General features: G+C 43.7%; 1 protein-coding gene across 1 annotated transcript in view; it reads right to left on the minus strand.

Moving 5' to 3' along the window:
* The window catches only part of LOC138596852 (rho guanine nucleotide exchange factor 17-like), a 66542-nt gene extending 44333 nt beyond the window's left edge, over window positions 1-22209 (minus strand). Inside the window, exons 1-2 of the mRNA XM_069668279.1 lie at window positions 22128-22209; window positions 16670-21993 (exon numbers count right to left, since the gene is read on the minus strand). Coding sequence (XP_069524380.1) covers window positions 16670-21889 — 5220 coding nt within the window. The 5' untranslated portion in view covers window positions 21890-21993; window positions 22128-22209. The remainder of the gene's footprint in view (window positions 1-16669; window positions 21994-22127) is intronic.
* Between the last annotated feature and the right edge of the window lie 183 nt (window positions 22210-22392).

Consider the following 22392-nt stretch of genomic DNA (forward strand, 5'->3'; position numbering starts at 1 on the left):
AGCTGTTCTGATTACTGTTAATGAACATCACAGCAGACCGTGCATGTCTACATTGATCAAGCTGGTACCTCTGAATCACACAGCAGACTGTTATTTCACAGTTGTTTGATACATTAAAACATACAGATCAATGTACATGCTACAAAGTAACTGCTCTGTGGTAACTTACACAAACAAAGTAGCAAGAGTGCAGGAGAATGTGTGGGTTGCTTAGCAACAAAAGTCCAGTTTTAGTTAAATTGGGTAACTAGTTGAGTTGGTGGAGAAAAAATAATCTGTTGTTAATTGTTACTGTTTTAGTGTTGCCTATTTTCTTTCTGAATAAGGCGATTTGTATTTATTTAGAGTGTCTAATGTAGGTCCGTGATTTTTCATATGGTACCAGACACCACTACTTCAAAATCACAAGCTGGGCTACATCACTTGTGCTGCTTTAACTCATTATCTGATAGTGAATTGGCATTAACTAAAAGGTCAGGGGAAAAGATTTGTAAGCTGTCACAACAATCAAAAGCTTTGTATTAACACAATGAGCCGCAGCTTTTAGTGCACCACCCATTGTAGCTACAAACTGTGTATAATTACAGACTGAGTAGTAACAGCATCATTCTCACATAATAAACAAGACCATTATTCAACAGAAACCAAACAAATGGCAGCAGGTCCTTCTACACACAAAGAGATGATTATGATTATTATATTATGTGCACAGTGGTTTTAGCCTCATGCTAAATGACTGTTTTCTGACTCATATTAAATAGTTTATGTTAGAAATGCAAAAACGCAGAAGATCTACTCCATCATTCTGAAAGCAAACATAGTGTGACCTTTGTGTTCATTCGCTGACTGCATGCATCACCATGACGCAGTTTTAAACTTTGGATAAAATGTGTTTATTATGAGATGCGATAAGAATCAAGAGAAAAACTATTTAATCTTATGCCCCTCTTGAAGGAAAACTTTAACCAACATCTATACCTGTATTTACATAATACAGAATAATGTAGTTACTAAAAACAAAGAGTGTAAAATGCATGTATCCTATCATCACTTCACAAGTTTCAGTTTTCTGGTACCAATTCCTAATTAATCAAACCATTGATGTTCCCATTTATGGGACATTTAATTACATGCTTATATACAAATCCACCTCCATTACCACCTCCAGCTTAATGCCACTGCCAACCAGCCAAGGTTAAACATCCACCCATGTGTTCCCACAGAATAGCTGTGTATCAATACAGGGCTGCAGCCTTCGAGGGAGGCAACTACGAAGGATGAGCCATTCGTAGCCTGCGTAGACCGCTACGGCCGAACTGAAATGAGACGGTCGGGTCTACAGAGGATTTCCTGTTTCCGTTACCAGCTGTTCGCCTAGCAACAGGTAGCTAGCTGGCTAACTAGCTAACGTGACTAACTTCACGCAACTTTCTTCTTTTTTTTTGTATCACCAGCTATTCGATTCAATTGAAATGAAAAACTTTTACATTTAAAAGTGTATTGCTTAAGAGTTCGCCATCTCGTTTGTATTTGCTCGCAATGGATTTATGGATACATTGGGCCGTGAAGAATGCACCCAATGGATCGTTCCAGGCGCATTTGTCGGCCACATCTGAAGGAGCCTTCGGAATGGGACAGCCTTCAACATGCCGCTGTGACGCAAACCCTCAAATACGTCCTCCCAAGGATGCAGCCCCTAATTTGGGACACAGCTAATGAGTGTAACTGTAGTCAGGACAAGGGCAAGGGATACATTTAAATATTGAAAACATTTAAAACAAAACAAAGGCATCAATACACATTCATTAAAAGGAAGAGGCTGCACCACAAACATTTACAGGATTGACGTTGCAACAGAGAAAGTCTCTCTCTCTGCTCTTTCTCAGCAGAGCATGTGGCTGTCAGTAGACTCGCGCAGCTTACCAAACTAGTATGTAAGGGATAGAGCAAGACCAATCCATCATGGATGGTGTCATTTTCTCAGGCAGAAATATAAAAAACAACTAGGAGGTCAAAGTGACCTTAACCTTTAACCTTTTGGGTGTAAAATGTCTTCAATTACTTGATCAAATTCAGAGGAAATAAAGGCTTTACAAAAAAACTAGCCAGAGAATCATTCTCAACACATCCTTACATTGTTGTGACTGCTGATGACACACTGCTGATGACACACTACATGCATGACTGAATGCAGGTGTGGTTTGATGAAATCTTCTTTCAATCAAGAGGTGTTTATATTTAGGTCTGCCATGCTTTGTCAGGCACACACACACGCGCATGAGCACACACACAAACACACAGAGTCCAGAGAGTCTTTTTATGGCTGTAGGGTTGTTCACTTTGTCAATAAGATCCAGATGTGAGCTCGGCGGGAGAGGGGGTAAAAATAGAGCTGAGGAGAGAGAGAGGTGAGGGAGACAGAAAGAATAAGACGTACACGAGGTCAGAGAGAAAGAAGAGAGAGACAGACGTAGAAACGATGATGTAAGAGAGAAAAGTTGGAGGATGTATGTTCGAGAGCACGCGTTCTGATGGGACGAAGAGAAAGATGGGAAAGATGTAAACATCTTTGTTTTATAGTCCCGACATTATTTTCCATCTTCTTCTCTCGAACAGAAACACCAGCCCATCTGATGTCACCACATTCCTACTGCAGCTCATACACCCCCCCCCCGTCCCACACTAACGGTTGCCACTGACGACAAAGAATACACATAGGGGCGACCATCATCAAAAAAAAGTCCCACAGCTCCATCACTGTCCAACCTAAACACAGGGTCGCTTTAAAAAGTACTCCAGAGCTCCTGCTCCCTCTGTTCTGTCGTTCTGCTCTGACGAACGCATTAAAGGAGATGCAGGACGGTGTGTGTGTGTGTGTGTGTGTGTGTGTCTGTGTGAGACGGTCAAAAATGCCTCCCCCAAACCCACTTCCTGCCCTGCCCTCTCAATGAAGACAATTATGGTTCCTGCGAGAAGGATCACACAGAAGAAATAGCTCCTTAAAAGGCAGGATCCATGTTGTTTTCACCTCTGCACACGTTTTTCAAATTAAAAGCCAATACGGTGTGATTTTTAAATATAACAAGGTGTTCAAATCTATAACAGGGACTGCAGAGCTGCCACTGAGATCACAGCTATGCTGCCACAGCCTTATCTTTCACATTAACCTGAATGGCGGTATGACAAATCGGATACCTAACTACAACAAAAAGCATCTATGTCTGAAGCTCGAGTTTTTAACAGACAGATTTTAAAGTATATCAGAGTAAATTGTGAGCTGCAGTCATTTAGAATATGGTATAAGAGCCTCAGCAATGGCTGTTTCCCACAGTTGGAGGAAGAAGAGAGCCAATTACAGCTGTTTAGGCCACTTTAAGAACCAGGAAGTCATCTACCCACAAGCCGCCAGGAAAAATAGCAGCGGAAATATTGCCAGAAAGCATGTAATGAGCACTGCTATACAACTTGATGTAAGTAGTAGGTCTCAAATCTGCTTGTTTGAGTAAAAATGCCGCTGGCAAAATATCAATCGCTACGAAACAAACTAACAGCACCTCCAAAACAAAAACAATGAAAGATGGAAACATGCATTTCCAGTCGCACTTCTAGGCAAACATGGACAGTGCAGGTGTTTCTCTATACATGCACAGATTCTACGGATATAATTAACAATTTTTATTCTCGGTTTCACCCCACTCTTTATAGTAGAGGTCTTCACGGGTCCACTGGAACCCAAGGACCCGGGACTCGAACCGTGTGTGCGTGTCTGTGTGTAATTTAACTTGCAACAATGTATCATTCGGATGAGAAAGTGGGGGAAAAAAAGGAAGAAAGAGCAACGAGTTGAGTGATGTGTCACGTGACTGCAGGGTCAGAGAAAAGTTAAACCTTCCCTGCTGATGTAAAAAGTTCTGCACAGGTCCGGGTCACAGCTTTCAAATATAAGACAGGTCCAGTTCAGTTCCAGGTCGTACATTTACGGGTCTCTTTGGGTTCGGGCCTGAAAATTTTGGACCTGTGAAGACCTCTAGTTTATAGGAGATGGATCAACCAATCAGCTTGCTTGATACTAACGTACACACTGCCAGTCGTATGTGGATAAATGCATCCCAGACCAGCTCCATATGCAGCCTAAATGATCAGATCTGAATGCATCCTCAATCCGTCCTGGGTGTGTCCACACCTTTAGTTAAGGCTGTCCACTTGTGATCCGATCACAATAACCACATGTTAATGCCAGGTCTGCTTTTTTATGTTAAGTTTCTATAGCCTGTTGTTAACGTATTGACTGTTTTTGAGGAGAAACGAAAATTAACATTTACGCTCGAGCAGGTAACTTAATTAATTATTGATATCTCCTTACACACAGTCGTCAGGATCAGACAGGATTTTATGTTTATTAAAGTTACCATTAAAGAAATGTAAGCTGTAATAGTTTATTTACTTATTGCTGCTGCGGGATCACATGGCTGTATTCTCCAGTGCGTGCGTAGTGCACACTGGACAGTGTATTAATATATGTGGGCACGATTGTCGGTGTCACAGGTAGTAATGTTTGAGGATAATAGTTGCATGTGTCTGAGTGTGTGTTTCTACGAGTACTCGTCGTCGTTGGCCGAGAATCTGCAGCCACACTCGACCCTTATCATCGGCACTGCACCCGGCCGAGTACCGAGATGCAAATGATCGGTCGCACTGTGCCGTCGTCTGTCTCCGCCTGTCCATCTCTCCATGTTTTAACAGTGGAGGCAAAGGCTGCTTAAGTTTATATTTAAGTTCTCTTGGCAACATGTCTTTTACTCAATACGCAATTACAAATGTTTTTATTATTTGGCACATTTTCCCACCGGACATTTTGGCTGTTGATATCTTTATCTGCCGGACAACTACACGTGCCAAATTTTTAATTATGGCTTTTTGTGGAGCAATGGCTGCTACTTCAGTACAGAGGTGTGTGTGAAACCTGGAGTCGGAGCCAAGACTCCTTTCATGTTTATATTTACAGTTTGACTCCCGCAAGCAAAGAATTGTGAGCAAAACAGTCCCATATGAGCAAAAGACAGAGTGATGAGATTTGTAAGGCCTGCAGTATAATTCCAGCTTGAACACAATATCATACAGAATAATGAAACAACAACAATCAACTTAAGAATCAGGCTAAAGAGAGCTCAGCACGTAAACACAGGATGAAAGGATGTAAGAAATGGGGTTTACATAAGACAGGAGGGTGGTTAATGAGGAAGAAGTGGATTCAAATCTGCCATTCATGTGTTAACACAAAGCAGGTTACAAAAGTCAGAACAAAGGGAAGTGGAAATAAATTACTTGCTTCATTGTTCAACACTTCAAGGTCAGATTGGGAGCTATTTTTAGGACGTTCTCATCCGCTTATCAGGAAAGTTTCGTCTGCTCAGCCTTCATTCGCGACCATGTAGCTTTTCAGAGAGCGCTGCAGCCTCACTGAAAAGATGAGGTGAGTGTGTAGCAGGTGTTATTGTTGCTCTAGCTGCCAGTTGAGAAATGGCAAATTGAGAAAGTTGAGAAATGAGAATTTTCCGGAAAAAAAGAGCAACACTGATATTCAACGCAAATGTCATCCCTGCAAAAAATGTAGTAATTTCTTTCCTCTTTTCATAATAACATTTCAGAACAGCACAATGAAAATGCCAACTGATGAATAAAATGTTTGAAAGGGGGAAAAAGTCGAGGCCTGGTCGATAATAAGAAGCCTATTGAGGAGTGAAGAAGGACGACATTGTTTCAGCAAAGACAGACTCGATTACCCACAACCCCCCGGCTGTCACTGGGCGATGGGAGCTTTGTGTGAGCCCTTCAAATATACCTTTGGGGACACATGCGCACATACCTCCAATCTCCACATAAATGGCAGTCATCATCATTAACCATCATCAGTGCCACAGTGATTGCTGCGGTTATAGTTGGGAAGAAGACAGCCAAGGGACAGCAGGTCACACACACACACACACACACACACACACACACACACACACACACACACACACACACACACACACACACTATAAACACAACTACATAAACACCCTGGAAAAGTTTGTTAGTTTCCTTTTTACTCCAACCAAGATCAGTTACAAAAGAAAGCGACTGGCTACTGGAAACGTTTCCTACTGTTGGTTCTGGTTCAAGTATTTCAAATTAACAGCAGCATTCAGGCCAAAATTACGTCCTGACACACACTGGAGACCTAATTACTGCCAACAATCACTGTTAAACTAACAGGGTTGATTAACTTTGGATCTACTGCCAGATAGGGTATAGGGCATCCAAAATGTTTTTACTCTTGTAAGCAGCTGAGGTAATACCTTCTTAAGCAGCATTTTCCTGACACGCTGTCCTCCTATGACCTCATGTCAAAAGTTGGACATGTTAAGGAGATGTGGGCAAACGTTATTAGTGTAGCAGCCTTTGAAAAAAAGAAGGTATAATTAGCCATTTTGGGACAGTTACAGAGGGTTACATGAAAAGATCTCTCAAGCATAGCATAGCTTAGCATAAGACTAAAAGCATGGTAAAAGGCTAGCTTAACTCTGTCTAAAGGTAGCAAAATCATCCTGCCAGCAGCTATAAAACTCTTGACATGTTAAAGGTTCTTCATTTAATCTATGTAAAAGACACTGCACCGTGGGGAGGCCAACACTCAGGGTGGAAAGCACTGTCTTAACGTAATTTCGAAGATTTTCATTTAAATAAATGTCTGTTAAGTTACTATCCGTCACCGAATGAGGTAACACAATGGTGATTGAGCCGATGGCCCACTGATGAAAGCCTTTGCATTTGCAAAATTACGGACTGGGTGTCTGTGGCGACTTTGGTGGGAAAAAAAATCACAAGCGGCGCACAGTTAGTGACGTGTTTCCATCACCCAGCAGTGGTTGGTCTGCCAGAGAGGGTAGGCGGAGCTAAGCGGCTGATTTTCTGGTCTCTGCAAGTGTTCCGAGTAAACATTAATCTACTATGGCTGAACAAACAAAGAAAAGATCGATGACTACAGATACAACTTCAAAAATAAGTGAAAATCCAAAGAAAAAGAAAAAATTCGACGCTCAGATGAAGACAAACAGTCAAAATAGGAAAGCGACCGTCAGCGAAGAAAACAAGAGTTACAACCGGAGCCAACTGTGGACGTCACACATGCGACACTGTCTGGATATCTGGAAAGTGTGCTCCCGCAATTCATTCAGCAATCATTTATTGCTATAGGTGCCGCCAAAGAGAACGAAACTGAGATTATTACGTTAAAGGATGTGACCTTTAACCTTCACACATTTATCAGTTTTCCATTAGAGCCAGCTGTCTGACATTAAAACATTTCCAGCCTTCAACTTTCTTAGTGTTAAAAGTCGGGTCTTTGTTAACTCCATTATTTAACTGGGTGATTGGATGTATAGAAGCAGAGAAACAAGCTGGGTCCATTTCTACTGGAGAGAAAAAGATCTCTCTGGAAGATTTGGCTCCCAGTTAAAAACTTTGTGAACCATAAGGACTAAGGAATCTAGCTAACTGCAGCTCAGCTTGCAGCCCCTCCTTACATCCTCCATCCACCAAAGTTTTGTAGAAACACTGATTTTCAATGTGAAACTGCTTCATCCAAAGGAGGAAATCTGGTGTACCATGTGAGACCGAAATTCCAAGTTTAGGTACAATCTTTTTCCTAAAGCTATTTAAGTAGTTTTGGTGCTTAAACGTAACCAAACTATGACTGTTGCACAAAGTTAACTAAATGTTTTGTCTGTGTTGCAGATGTGTTGATAACACAGTTATGTACCTTCTAGCCTGTGGATAGGTGCATTTAGCCCTGCCTGAAGCATTCTAATGGTGGTGACCTGAGCTGATAGCAGGCCATGTAATGGTCTGATAGCATCTGCAGCAGATGCAGAGATGCTGTAAGTTATGTGTTCGTACCAGCTTGTGCATGGATTGGTAAAGCCATGTGTATTTGTCAGCCACAGCACAGATACAAGGAGTGACAAATGTGAAGGAGTCAGACAGAAGAGAAAGAGGCAGAGGCTGATTCATCACTTTAAAACTACTATTTGCCATCAACACACACACACACACACACCACACAGCACCCCTATGCCTCTGTCTACTTCTGTCTTTCTCTCAGTCACACTCTTGCACACACACACACGCACACACAGGTCCAAGTTTTCTCGGTTGAGGTAACATATTTTCAGACTGACTCATAGTTTTGTGAAAACTCATTTTAGGACTAAATGTTTGACTTAAGTACAAAGGTTGGCAGCGGCCAGAGAGATGGAGCCTCTCAGCGTTCACCTGGGAGGGGGCAGGGAGGGGAGGCGAGTCACTCTTTAGGACTTTTTGGAATCTAAAAACAAAGACTAAAAATAGTCTGAGAGTTAATCAGTGAGTTTAATGATTCATAATGTTAATAAAAGTTCACTTAGGGCTGAGCTGTTGACTTCTTTGATTATTAGAAATATAAGAGAATATTTAATTCCTTTAAATGATCCTCATAAAGCTGGGCAAACATGTAGGTTTATACTAATGACAGCAACCTGAACTTAAAGCGGTAAAAAATGGCTGTGCTCTACAGTGATGTCATTCACGTGCATTGGATGACGTTATGACACCATGGGGGTACGCAATGATGAAATCCACATGACAGAGGCGATGTCATCGACCTGAAGCATTAGAGCTAAACATTAAGACTTATCTAACCTCTGATTCAACAGCCAACAATCCACACACACACGCTCACTGGTGAACTAATGTTTGACCCAACATACATTCCACTTAACTAGATAAGGAAAAACATCGGACTAATAGTGTAAACTTCGGATCCACCTCATCATAAACCACATCCCATCCAAAAACACAGAGGACGACACCACTTGCCTGAGAGGCTGCTTTGGCCTTAGCTGCTTCCACTTCTCTTCTCCAAACATCCTCCTCTCCCTGCGCCTTAATCCGAGATCCCAGCAGCCACTCGGGAACAACGCTCCGACTCTTCCAACTTCTCCCATTCCCATTTTGACGAGAGTTTCTCAACTGGCAGCTAGAGCATGATCCAAAGCGGCGGACTGATGCCATAAGACAGAAGACGGCAAAGCGAAGGGAGGAAGCAGCAGAGGGTTTCTACTGTCATGATTCTCTGGGTGACGAAGGACAAGTGGGAGAACGAGACCGGACAGTCCAGTCGACCCACAGTTAGACCAAGCTTTGTATAAGTGTGTGTTTTTGTGTGTGTGTGTGTGTGTGTGTGTCCGACCACGCTGTGAACTATGCATGCTACACGTTTCAAGGGTGACACAGTTGTACCATTGTGTGATTGACTGACGAAGGCAACATTATAAGTTCACAGATATGTGCATACACAATGCCATACCAGCATATACAGTACGTGCTTCTGTCATGCACAGTTTCACCATTCATCACACAATAAAACCTAATATTTGCCATATAAAACAAAAATCTGGAATTTGGACATGTGATTTACATAACTTTTGTTATGTTGCATGAAATTTTACATCTGTCGTCTGTTATCCTTTGATTTCTTTTATGTGTCTGGAAGTTTTTCAAGGCATGCGAGGTATTTTCAGTCCCTCCAGGATTTTCCTGGGCATTTTCTGTGATTGTTGCTGTCTAAGGTTTTTTTTAAAAGTTGCAATGTTTTGAGGCTTTTTTTCTATTTACCACATTACACTTCCACTTTGAGCAGCTGGGACAAACAGTGGGATTAATATCTCACTGTATGATGACTATTTGAAATCAGCGCTGACACAAACATCTGTAACAGAGCCTCTGATTGGTGGAAAGTTAGGAATACAGTCTCTGATTAGTCTATAGACCCAACACAAGGCATAAGAAAGTGGACTACTAACAGTTTCCAACACATGTACATGGATATAGAGTCTCCTTAAAGACTGTAGTTCGAGGCCAGATTACGTAGCTCATGAAAGGGAAACGATCACACCGCAGAATCGTTACAACAGCTCAGCTGTTTGCTTCACAGCAAAAGCAAAATCTGTTGCATGCAACGCTCCTACATATTAAACATACAGTAAAAGCTATGCGCAGGTGTTTATGCACCATTGTAAACCTCAGGAGATCATTATTTTGCATATCAAAGAAGTGAGATTAGTGACGTGAATTACTTCATGCACTAAGGGGAAAAAGAACGTTGCTACAAATTTGTGGAAAAGTTGCGCATTTGGCCAAAATTGCAAGATCGAGAAAAAGTTGCACCAATTGGTTGAATTTGTGTGAAATCACAGCTTTTTTGTTTAATAAGCTCTATCTGTAGTGTAAACTCAAAGAATTTTAAGACATATATATAATGTTACAATGTTGGATGTCCAGACTAAATGTGGGTGAAGTTTCAAAACTGTAGGTTAAAGTATGTTGGAGTAATCCCCAGGCTCAGTCTGCAGCCTGCTGTGAATGCAAGGTTTCACACTGTTTTTTCGACACGCTGCACCTCAGCAGGCTTCAGAGAGCTGGCCAATCAGAAGAAAGTGGGCTCGTAGGGGCGAGGTTTCTTAAAGAGACAGCGCTGACTGAGTCGTTTCAGGCAGAGGCTGTATGAGGGCCTGCACAGAGCACCAGTGTGAGAAAGTTTTTTTTAACTGTAAATTATGCTAAGCTACTCCACAGGTATCACAGAGTGAAATATGAAGCTTGACATTAGTATAATACCCCCCCTTTAAGGTGGTTCCAGGTATTGAGATAACAGCCAACCTCGCAGCCATGCATAAGGTGAATCATCAACAACCTAAAAACTCTCATGTATAAGGCCACGTGGACTGCAGATGGAGGACAAAACAAAACATGACGGAGAGAAACTAACCAAAAATATACCATCCTGTACATCTAGGGCACACACACATAATATTTAACATGACCCCATTTTCAAAGTGGCACAGGAACCAGGTGACACCAGTATTCATTATCCATTATTTAAGTCACTTACACACACATACACACACAAATACACACTTGTACTGTATGAAGAAATCTGCCTGTGCACACAAAAAGCTGAAATAGCAGCTCTTGTAGAAAGTGCTGTTTCAGAGGAGGCTTTCCTTACATAAGCAAAGTGCTCTGTAATTACACTGGGTGGATCCACACAGACGGAGAGAGGAGAGAGTTTGGATTAAACAGTCTGGAAGGGAGCAAACGGGACAAGAAATGAGTGTGACAAAGAGTAAAAGAAGAAACAGAACAGCATCTGTTCACAGGTTAAAAACATAACTTTCCCACTGGTGAGTCGCAGTGTTTAAAAAAAAAAAAAAGACGGGTCTATCCTTAAAAGGGAAAGTTTAAGATTTTCAAAGCATATTGCAACTGTCATCAACCAAGGGCAAGGACATCCAGAGCTGTTTTCCCACAGAGTTCTTTCCCACTGTGAGAAACCAGATGGAGTCTCATGTTGTGATTTGTTTTGCTGTGACACAAATGTCAGTTGATGTTTTATTTAAAGGCTCACCAGACCCTCAAAAAAACCTTTGATTTTTATCACATTTGCTAGGCTAAAGACTGATCCTAAATTAGCTTTAACAGTATTGCTAGTACAAGTAAAGTGGACTGAATGTAATCTTTTGAAATAAAAGTCAAGTTTAGACTTTTTGGTTTAAAGCGAGTAAATAGGACTCAAGAGGTCTGAAGCTGGCAAACAAGGCTTAGCTTGAAGACTGGAAACAGAGGATAAACAGCTCACCTGGCTGTGTCAAAGAGTAGCCAATGCTTCTTTTCAACAGCATGATATGGTCTGGCTTGACTCCACTTCAGTGAGTTGTTTTATTTATCCACATAACCCCCTTAAAAACCATTTTAATTCACTACACTGTAGTTTTGTACAGATTAAACATAAATGTACTGTAAAACTTTAGCTAATTAGTTAGCTTTCAGGACCTGTGTCCACTAATGCCTTGTTTTCCACAACCTCAATTTCAGAGCACTTCTCACAGGAACTTACTGTTGCTAGGTTACAAAAGTTGTCTGGCGGCACTTTCGTCTCCCGTGGTAGTGACCGTTAAGTCTGTTTTAAAATCGCTCTGTATGTTTAAAGTTGCTTGTGCTCAAAGATATTTTACAGAAGAAAACATGAAAACAATCGAAATGAATGGTGTCCTGGCGTTAGCAGCAGCACTAGACCTGGAAATTGTACCCTCGAAAAAACCAAAGAATTGGCTTCTCCTCCGCCATTGTTGTTGACAAAGTTGATATCAGAAGTCCCGCCCCTTCTTGATTTTGATTGGTTGTTGAGGTAGAAGTGACATTGACAAGTGTGTCGGTGTTCAAAAAGTTTTAACTATTTTCAACTTAGAGCGCTATGAGCGCAGTGCTAAGAAACAGCTGACGCCCAGCACTAAAAAGTCTGTTGGTGGACATGGGCCCTCAAACTGCTGGCAGGTGTTGCATTCTTACCATTGTACAAAGCAAGGCTAGCTGTTTCCCCTTGTTTCCAGTCTTTATGCTAAGCTAAGCTTAGTTTATTTACAGTATGAACATTAAGAGTCATGTAAGAGTCATATACTGAACTTCTACGAGAGGTAAAGATGGTGGAAAGATGGGTGGAGAAGAAAACTGTTAGCACTGGGTTTTTGATTTTCAATAGATGCACAAATTTAACACACTTCTACACTCACACAATTGTCTATGGTTAGTTACCTATCAAAATGACTTCAACATCTCTAAAATTGGCCTCTTCAATCCCCCACAGCCCAACCACCACACAGTCTAACTAAGAGGAACACAAAACATTTTTGTTGTGCCTCTCCCAAAAGCAACACACCAGATTGACTGTGTAATAGAGAGAGAGGGAGACAGAGAGAGAGAGAGAGGCTAAACATGTTGCCTCGAGGTACGGGACGTTTTCTCTCCAAAGTTCTCCGCTCTCCTGGGACCCTAACCACATAGGAACAGAAACCATAGCAAACATAATGGAGCCAGTTTAGTCCTAACGTTCCCGTTTTGTCTCTTTCAAGTGAAATACAAGTGATATTTAAATTGACTCAACCACTAGAATCAACATGGATGGCATCGTATTTTCTAAACAGCTTCCGGATGAAGTCATCGATCCTTTCAGGCAGAAGGTTTTAGGTAAAGCTTTCTACCTGTTGGACAGAGTGAAGTCAATATGTCCGCCGTCAGAGTCTGCCTTTGTGTCACTGAAGCCACAGGTATCTACAGTGTGGCCTTTTTCTGATTCTGATTCATCCCACCTCTGCCTTCTCATCCGCTGAGTCATGGAGACCTTCAACCAGAACAAACCGCATCCTCATCCTTTCATCTCTCGTTCACCTTTATGACGCTCAGCATCCATCACTTATCAGACATAACTAAATCCGGGTTGACCTTTGCAGGTTAAAAAAGAACCCTTAGCACCCACACTATGTCCTTTAAATGAGTGTAAAATGTGTCCTTTAACTTTACTTTTAAGTCTGCTTTCAAAGGAGCAGGTTGCGTATTGGATAAAGTCTTTCCTCCCCTTTGATCACAGAATAAAAAGATTTGATGGTGGATTTTTCACCCACAGTTTTTGGTAACAGAATAGAAGCGAGCCTAAAGGAGTTTGTATTCAATTCAAGAGGGAGAAAGTAGCTGTTAGATGAATTAAAATTTGTCCTACATAATAAAAGCCAAGTTCAGGAACACCTCTTGTTGTTGGTTAGGACTTTCTAGTCTCACTGTAAACTGTGAACAAGAACACAGAAGAGGAAGTATTGGCCTGGAAATCCTTTATCAATTATCGGAATAAATACTGGCTATACCCTAATTGGTTCAAGGTTTGGCTTGCATGAGATGCAGACAGCTGCGACAGAGCGTCAGTATTTGATGACTTGGGAATGAGAGCTGGATATTCTTTGAGATATAACTTAAAGAGATGGCAAGATCACTAGTTTCTGGGTGCTGCAGAGCACCGTGATTCAGTTCAACATCCAAACATCTATGGTGATCACTCTAAATTGCAGCATCTCTCCTCAAGTGAGGCGTCCATCCCTTTTATCCCTCCAGTGTTTTCCTGTACTGTGTCAGATAAACAATTGATTCTGATGTGGGACGCCACAAAGAAAATCAACAGTCTAAAAAGCAATGAACACTAGAGCAGAATCTATCCTTGCCTTAACTTTACTTCTCCAGCCCAACTACATCTGGAGAGGAGCGGGGAGTGAAAGAAGAAGACTGGGCAGAGGTATTTGATTCCATGTGGGTGGCCTGATAAAACAAAGTCAGTCATAAATCTAAAGCTATAAACACCATGCTTTTAGTCTTAATCCATGCTGAGCAGAGCCCAAACCAAACTCTCTGTCTCCTTTCTTTCTACTTAGCTTTCCTTGGCACGCTTGCTAGCCCCCTCCTCAACCCGTAATGGCCTCATCAAAATGATGAAAGGTGACTACCATTGTTTAAAAACCAATCTGTGTACATCTATCCCAAAATGTGTTCCAGTTTGAGGCCACTAACTTTTGGGAACACACCATCCCCGATTGTGTATGAAACACCTCTGGTTCATTTACAAAACAGCCTATTTTTACCGTCTTCTCCCAACACCTCTCATTCCCCCTCCCTCCAACCCGGTTTCATTCTTCAGCTCTCTCTCAGTTCTATTTTGATCCTGTACTTCTTTTTTTTTAGCGGACGAGTGTTTCCTTCCAACCCCCTTCTTTTTTGGTCTCTTGCTTTCTTTCTCTCTCCACCTGACATTTGGCTCGGCAGCACGCCTCACACCGAGACAAACGGTATGACTTCACTTCGCTGCAATGTTCCAGAGACACAGAGGGAGACAGCAAAGAAAAGAAAAAGATAACACAAGGAGTAATGCTAGAGAATTTGGATTTTAAAAAAAGACCAGCAGTGATGGGGTGAATGTAAGGGCTGCGACTACAGACTTTGACTGACCCGGCATACAGATCGGGAGTAAAAGGAAACAGAAAAGGGCACCAAGAAATAATGGGAAAAAAGTAATGTTTCTGATTAATTGGCCACACTCCAGTTTCCAGAAAAGGAAAAGACTTGTTCTCTCACCTTCTTTCGTCTTCCTTCCTTCCTTTCTAAAAACCTGTCTCTGCTCCATTTTAGCTTGGCACAGTTATAATTAAATTCAGTCCAAATCTCCCACACACACCGCACCACACAAAAGCTGTAGGTCAGTCTCTAAACACTGTTGGCAAAACTCTGGGCTCCAAACATTTGAACAAGCCATTGATATATTCCAGACAGACAATATGCACAAAGGCTGCACAGAAATAAGAACAAAGAGGAAACCAGTTTATAATACACACATGCGCGCAAGTCACAAGTGAGCACACACACTCAACACAATAGAGTGCACTCGCACACAAGCCAGCCGGTAGCGCTGGACATCATCAAACACTTCAGTAACCACAACAACTTCCTATTTCTCTAAACCCATTTCCTGCCTGGTGAGGTCACTCGCCAACTTCTGCTACTCATACGACAACAAAAAGGAGGGACAATAGGCAAGGAAGTGAAATTAGCAACAACTAATGTGGACCAGGGTAATAGCTGTAAATTTTATCAATGGGCTTCAAAGCAGCTTAATGGGACAACTAGGGAAGTGCTTTTTAGTGTATAACATTCGCAATGAATATGGTCCAAAACAGTCCAAAATAATGACACATACACAGTGTCAAATCAGGCAACATTTGGACTCCCTATAATCCTTATAATAAATAAGCAGCCGGCATGACGTAATGAAAGCAAATCCCCTTGGATGATGTGTCTGCAACCTCCTGTCCTCAGCTCAGACAGGGTGGCAATCCCCTTCTCCACACCTATTCAGAGTCACACCTATGACGGTAATATAATAGCTCTGACTGCAGGCAAAGACCTCCAGGAGAGACAGTGTGAGCGTGTGTAAGGCTAGAAGGCTAGCAGTGTATGGAAATTAATGGCGTAGGAAGATGAGGCCTTAAATGATCACAATTTGCTGTTATGTACCATTGTCGAGATATAAGACAAACAGGTAGATATGAAAATAGACTTTTGGTCAGAGCCCAATCAGTTAACCTTTCTATTGCAAACAAACCAGAAAGAGGCTCCAAATGTTTAGACACTGCTGAGTAAATGCAGCATCAGCCACATCACACATCCAATCTATGTTTGGGTTGACTGTTTATAATATCTCCCTCTATGACTCTATAATCTTAGCACAGAGACAATCAATACTGGATGAAAGAAATAACTGAAAACAGACACAGACACTCAGCCTTGGTCCATTCCCGTGATGTCCTTTGTAAGAGATTTGTTTAATTAAACTAATAACATCCTCTGGTGTTTGTTAAACACTGCTCAGCGTTTAATGGCTGTTGTATTCTAGTACTGCTCCCAAATGCACTCTGAAATTGACCATAAGGCTTCAGATTCACAGCATCTCATAAAAGCACAGGCACTCAAATATACCTTAGGATGTTGCTTTGGAACCATAAGAACAAGACAATAACCGCAAAACTAATTTATCTTCTATGTTACCCAAAAAAATGTGTTCATTATATTTAAGACATCTGAAAAAGCAAACCAAACCGGATTTAAAACCATGTATGACATTAAGCGAAAGACACAATAAAACAAGAGAACACTGAGCACACCATCCCTGCACTTGCAGACATGGCAATAAAAAAGGTTACAAAAAATCTGGACTCACCACTCTTGGCTTGGTCCTCTGTGGCGCAGCTGTAGATGCAGTGTCCTGCATGCTCTTCTTCTGTGTTCCAGCTTTTGTAATTCCACTGGTGCTGGTCTCACTGGGCCCTTCTGAAGTTGATGCTGAACCTTCAGCTCCATCCCTGGCCACTGGAGGAGGCCCTGGGCCCTCAGTGTCCCTCTCAGCAGTACTCAGTTCCAGAATATACTTCTGGGTCACATCCTCTAGAGATGGGGTCTCATTTCCTGGAGGCTTACTCAAGGTAGGACTCTCTGCACTGGGTCCAATGGTGAGGCACTCTGCTTCCCTCAGGGGCTGGAGTTGTGGAGGCGGGGAGATCGGTATGAAGGTGGTGGGTTCGCTGGCATGGCGGACATGCTTGGGTCTTGTTTTGTGTTTGGATTGAAGTGAGGGAGGGGGAAGAGGAGGGGTGAGGTCATTGGGGTCGCTGTGGTCCTCCTGCTCCTCTGAACCAAGTTCTTTGGGCTCTAATGGTTCCTCATGAGAAAAAAACTGAGCCAGTCTGTTTGGACGCTTTCTGGCAGGCCGGCGAACCATTCTAGGGGAAAGAGCCCCAGCTAGCTTAAGGTCAAAGTTAAACTTCTGTAACTCTTTCTCTTCTTCATCTTGGTCTATTACATCATCCTCCTCATATTGGTGATCAGAGTGGGGAATGGATTCTGACTGAGAACGAGCCTTGACTTTATTACTGCTGTTTGTATGGTGCTTTGGTGTCAGCAGTGCTTCTTTAGGCTTATTTTCTGGCTCCCACATTTCCTCTCTCTGCTCGCTCAGGATAGGCTCACTGCTGGAAGGTGGGATCTGGCCAAGTTGATCCAGTTCACTGATTGGCTGATTGCTGCCAATCTGACCTTTGAACTGAGGGTCATTATGAGAAAGTAAAGGGGCATCGCTACGGCGACTGGGGTCACTGAATGATTTTTTCTTCGGAGCTTTGCCATTGCTGTGTTCATCTGTCATCAGTCTGTCCATTGCACCTGGCTCAGCTACGATGCTCCTGATCACCCCACTATAGTCACCAACAGCATCATCACGTAGCCCACCATCACTGTAAACAGACAAGTCACTGGCCACACTGCCTTTATATTCTGACAAGGCGGCCACAGCAGAAGCCTCTGAAGCACCCCCACCTTTGACAGATAGGGATCCTAAAAGGTTGCTGTCTACAGAGGAAAAATTGTTCCCATCATCTGCCAAAGAACAGCACCGCTGAGGCATGGGGTCACTGAGGGAGCGGTAGACTGTGGACTCCCCGTTTCCACCAGCTGCTATTGTTGACTCTGCATTACTGCCGTTACTGGAATCAGAGCCTGTGTTGTTATTACCAGAAGGGGAGAACTTGCGCCTTCGGCGGATAGCACTTGGGGTCGCAGGGGATTCGAGTCCTCCTCCTACTCCTGTGGTGCCTGCTGACCTCTGCAGCACAGCGCTGTTGGTGTTGATGTCCTCACTTGCAGTGTTAACATTGTTGATTCCAGCAGTACTGCAGAGTTCCATGATGTCAGTGTCACTCTCAACCATCAGAGCAGGAATAGGCAAGGAGGGAGGTATGCCGACTTCATTCGGACGATTTGTACAGTTTACTCCATTCTTTGTCATCTCTTCTCTTTCCTGATTTAACCCTTCCACCTCATGGAGAGCCGATTGCTTCCAAACGGTGACAGGCTGCCCTAGCACATCCCTCGCAACCCGTGACCCCAAATTAACTCCTGCTGACCCCAGAAATGGCCTCTCGGAGGGGTCACTGGGGCCTGTCTCTGGCTCTGTTACAATCCCTTCATCTGTTAAACTAGACTCATGGCCGGAAAGTTCATCCACAGAGCGATCGTAGAACATGCTTTCCTCCGAGTCACCCTTCAGTAATGCTCTCTCCGTCTCTCTGCTCTGTCTCCTTGCCTTCTCCCTGTACTCTGTGCCCCTGCTGTTTAGCTTCTCCAACTGCATACTTTGTCCATCCCTCTCGCTCCTCTCCCTGTTCTCTCTCTCCCTCTCATGTTTATCCCTGTCTTTTGTGTTCTTAAACTCAGCCTCTTGATCTGTCCTTGCCTCATCCTCAACACTCACTCCTGCTTTTTCCTTCTCCACACTTGTTTTCTTCACCTGGAAAGATTGATCCTTCAAATAATTGTCAGCTCTCCTTACATCTTCATCATTATCATCTTCCCTAGAACTCATCTGGCAGATATCTCGAATGACCTGCCTGGCTTCTAGCACATATCTCTCCTGCAATGGAGGCATCACTTCCTCCTCATTATCATCAAATCCAAAGTCCCTTATTCTTTGTCCTCTCCCAACCCTGAAATCACCCCCATCACTCTCTACTTCCCTGTCTGACACTGACCCCCTCCCTCCATCCCTCTCTCCATCCAAGTCAAGCTGCTGCTCAGAGGAGCTCCTCTTTGTGGTGCCACCTGTCAAGTGACACCTCTTTGCTGTTGTGGGTTTGTCTGCATAAGTGAAGGATTTTGCACGCCGCAGGGTTGCAGTCAGATCTTTCAGTGATGGACGATGACCTGAAGGTTGAAGGGTCCCACCATAAGTCCGTGAGCCCATCCTGTACACTGATGACCCTTCTACAACCCCTGATTTGTCTCCACTTGTTTTCCGCACCTTGAGCTCTGATAAGTCTGATTTCAGAAAACTTAAAAGTGACATAGTTTCTGAGGTGATGTCAGGGTTGGACATGGATATTCGATTTTTATTACTATCATCCACCCCATCCCCACCTGCTGTCCTTCTTAATGCCATGGTCTCCCCGACCCTATCCTCTGCACATACCCCAATTTCTCTGGCATGAACATTCAATAAGGGGGTTACTGTAGGCACAATCTTGGGTCGTACCCGAACAGAGGTACGGGAGAAGTTATCCCCATGGCCGAAGCTTGGGGAGCGATACATGGTATAGTTCCCATGGTAAGTTTTACTCAGCATGGATGAGGAAGCAACCCTGTGTGCTGCAGGGTTAGCGCAGCTAGCCTGGTCCTCCTCCTTTAGTGTCTCAGTGCTGGAGTATCGGCTGCTACATCGTGAACCACCAGGACTGGAAGCAAATGGGGGGATATTGACCTTTGACACTCGTGATACACCAGGAAGTGTTGTGGACTTTACTGAGGAGATGCGTTCCCATTGCTGCACTCTGGCTCTGTTACTCTGACTGCTGGGTAGTCTCACAGAGTGGCTGCGAGATACTGTTCCTGCAAAATCTCCTCCTGTATTTTGCTGGTGGCGCCTCTCTAAGTGCTCCATTGTCAAGGCTGTGTCACTGTCACTGTCTTCTGATTCGCCATCATGATCATCATAATCATCACGGCCTGCTGCTTGAGCAGCTCCACTGATCTTCTTCTTCTTTCTTAGTGAGCGGCGGCGCACTGCCTCTCGACCATGGGGGCCTAAAGAACCAGGGCTGTCCTCCTCACTGCCTGAGGACCTACCAAAGCCCTTAGCACCCCACCAGCCATTTTTACTACGGGATAAATAGCTGCCTCCACGCTCTGTGGCCGGGCCGGAAGATACACTCCAACCGCCTCCTCTTCTTTTCCTGGTGTGCTCTTCCTCTTCGTCTCCAGAGCTGAATCTCCAGCGGGAGCTGAGGGGAGAGGCACTTGTCGGGGCTCTCAGCTCAGTGGAGGGAGCTACAGTAGAGGAGGAGGTAATGGCTTTATCTGGAGCTGGAGCAGAGGAGGAGGAGGTGGTGGGGGCTGGCGCTCTAGAGGAGCTATGTGAGGAATGTAAACTATCCCTGGGCAGCCCGACCCCCTGTCTATCCCTTCTCTCCCTCACTGTCGGCTGCTGAGGAGAGGAGGAGCAGGAGGAGGTGTCTAAGCTCAGAGATTGACTCCAAGACGGAGTAGCAGGGGGTTGAAGGTCAGGGCTGGGGTCAGATGTCAACCCTGTTGTCCTGTGGGTCTTATGGGTAGCGTTTGCCTCAGTGCTAGGACTATGAGATCCGTATGGAGATGGGTTAATCCTCTGGCAGTGACTAGCCCCAGTGCAACTGTGACTGCTACTGCTGCTGCTTTGAAAATTACTTCTGCCAGATACTGAGTTGTTTTTATAATTCTGGGTCTCTATGTCGGCCTCCTCATCATTTGAGATCTGCTGCTGGTCAGTTTTGGAATAAAAGTCCATACCTTGACAAAAAGACTCTTTGGCAGCACTGCTTCCTTTGCTTTGTGTTCCCAGTGTGCATTTTCCATGCAAAGACCGGCAACTCTCCTCATTAGCAGAGCTGCAAGGTGACAGTATGTCACTTCTATCCGAGAGAGGAGCACTCTCACTTTGGCTGAGCTCTAGCAGAGAGCCTCTGCCTGCTGCTTTTAAATTCTCACCAGTGTCAATCTTTTGCTGTTGCTTAGCTCTGCTTTGTCTCTCGTCAAAAATTTGTCTAATTTTGGTGACACTTGGCCACTTGTCAGAGTGCAGGGGAACAAATTCACTGTGGTGTGTAGAGAGATAACTTCTGTGAGATTTACAGGGTGAAGGAACCCCTCTACTAATAACATCCTCTTCCTCCTCTGTAGTTAAAGTCTTTCTGGGATCAGAGGGACATGCATTGATCTGTGAATAATCTCTCTTACCAGAATTGTTGCTGCTGTCGGTTGATAAACGTGTAAAAATACGCTTCTCCCTTTTCTTCTCTGAGTCCGAGCCTGACACAGAGTCGGTGCCAGAGTGAAACTTTTGAACTTTATGGTCTGTAAAAGAGTCTTTAGTAGTAGTGTCACTATCCAGGAAATATCCTCCACCGCTGTCCTCGTGAAAAGATAAACGAGCAGGAGACGGGTCTGTCCTTGAGCCCCTGTCCCGAGGAAGAGTGTTGCTCCCCCGCGTTACTGCTGCGCCGTCTCCCGGTGAGGCTTTGTGCGTCCCGGAGGAGCCGCTGCTGTTGAATTTCTGTGTGAGCTGGCGGATGGATGGAGAAATAGAAGAGTGAGGAGTGGAGGAGCCTCTCTTTGAATCTGCGGTTGGGAGGCTGGCGGTGGTGGCAGTGATTTTGGAAACTTTTCTTGACACACTGACATTACGCGTCGCCAAGGATTGTTCTGCTTTGCTGGGCTCCGGGGGAAGGGCGACGCCAGCTGCCTCCAAATCCTCTGATTTGTGTTGTTGGTCTTCACTCCTGTTGACGCTCCAGGACCCCAACTTTTTGAAAGAGACACTGCGATACACGGCCGCACTCTTCCTCTCTCTTTCTGCCATTGTTCATGTCTTTCTTTGTTTGATTTCACAGACACATTTTAGCTCCACGCGTGTTACAGATCCAAGCACCTCTTGGAGTTGTGGTCCATATCCCCCCACGCAGGCTAACAGCATGAAAACACAACAACAATCACTCTTTTTAAACTTAAATGTTGGCAAAGCATCAATCTGCAAAAGTCCATCAATAAATACACTGTTCAGTGTGTAAGTATGGTGCTGCTGTGTTTTCAAGACTTACATGTTGTCGACTCCCGAAACCGCATCCGTGCGAGGAGGAAAAGCGAAACAACTTTTTTGGGGCCAAAACTTTTCCAACCTGTTCACAAACACAACTTTTCCATTGTTGTCCCTTAAAATTCCTAAAACTATGCCCATCGTCAGGTTAGCACGCCTGCGTGGGCCCGATGCATCATTCCCTGTTATTTCCCAAACTGTGTGTGGATTCCTTATTTTAGCATGATTTGGTTTTCCGTGACTTATGTTGTTTTTTGCATGTTAATGTC

The sequence above is a fragment of the Semicossyphus pulcher genome, unplaced genomic scaffold, assembly GCF_022749685.1.
Source record: "Semicossyphus pulcher isolate SPU_LCO1_2020_fin unplaced genomic scaffold, fSemPul1.0.p SCAF_19, whole genome shotgun sequence".
NCBI lineage: Eukaryota > Metazoa > Chordata > Actinopteri > Labriformes > Labridae > Semicossyphus > Semicossyphus pulcher.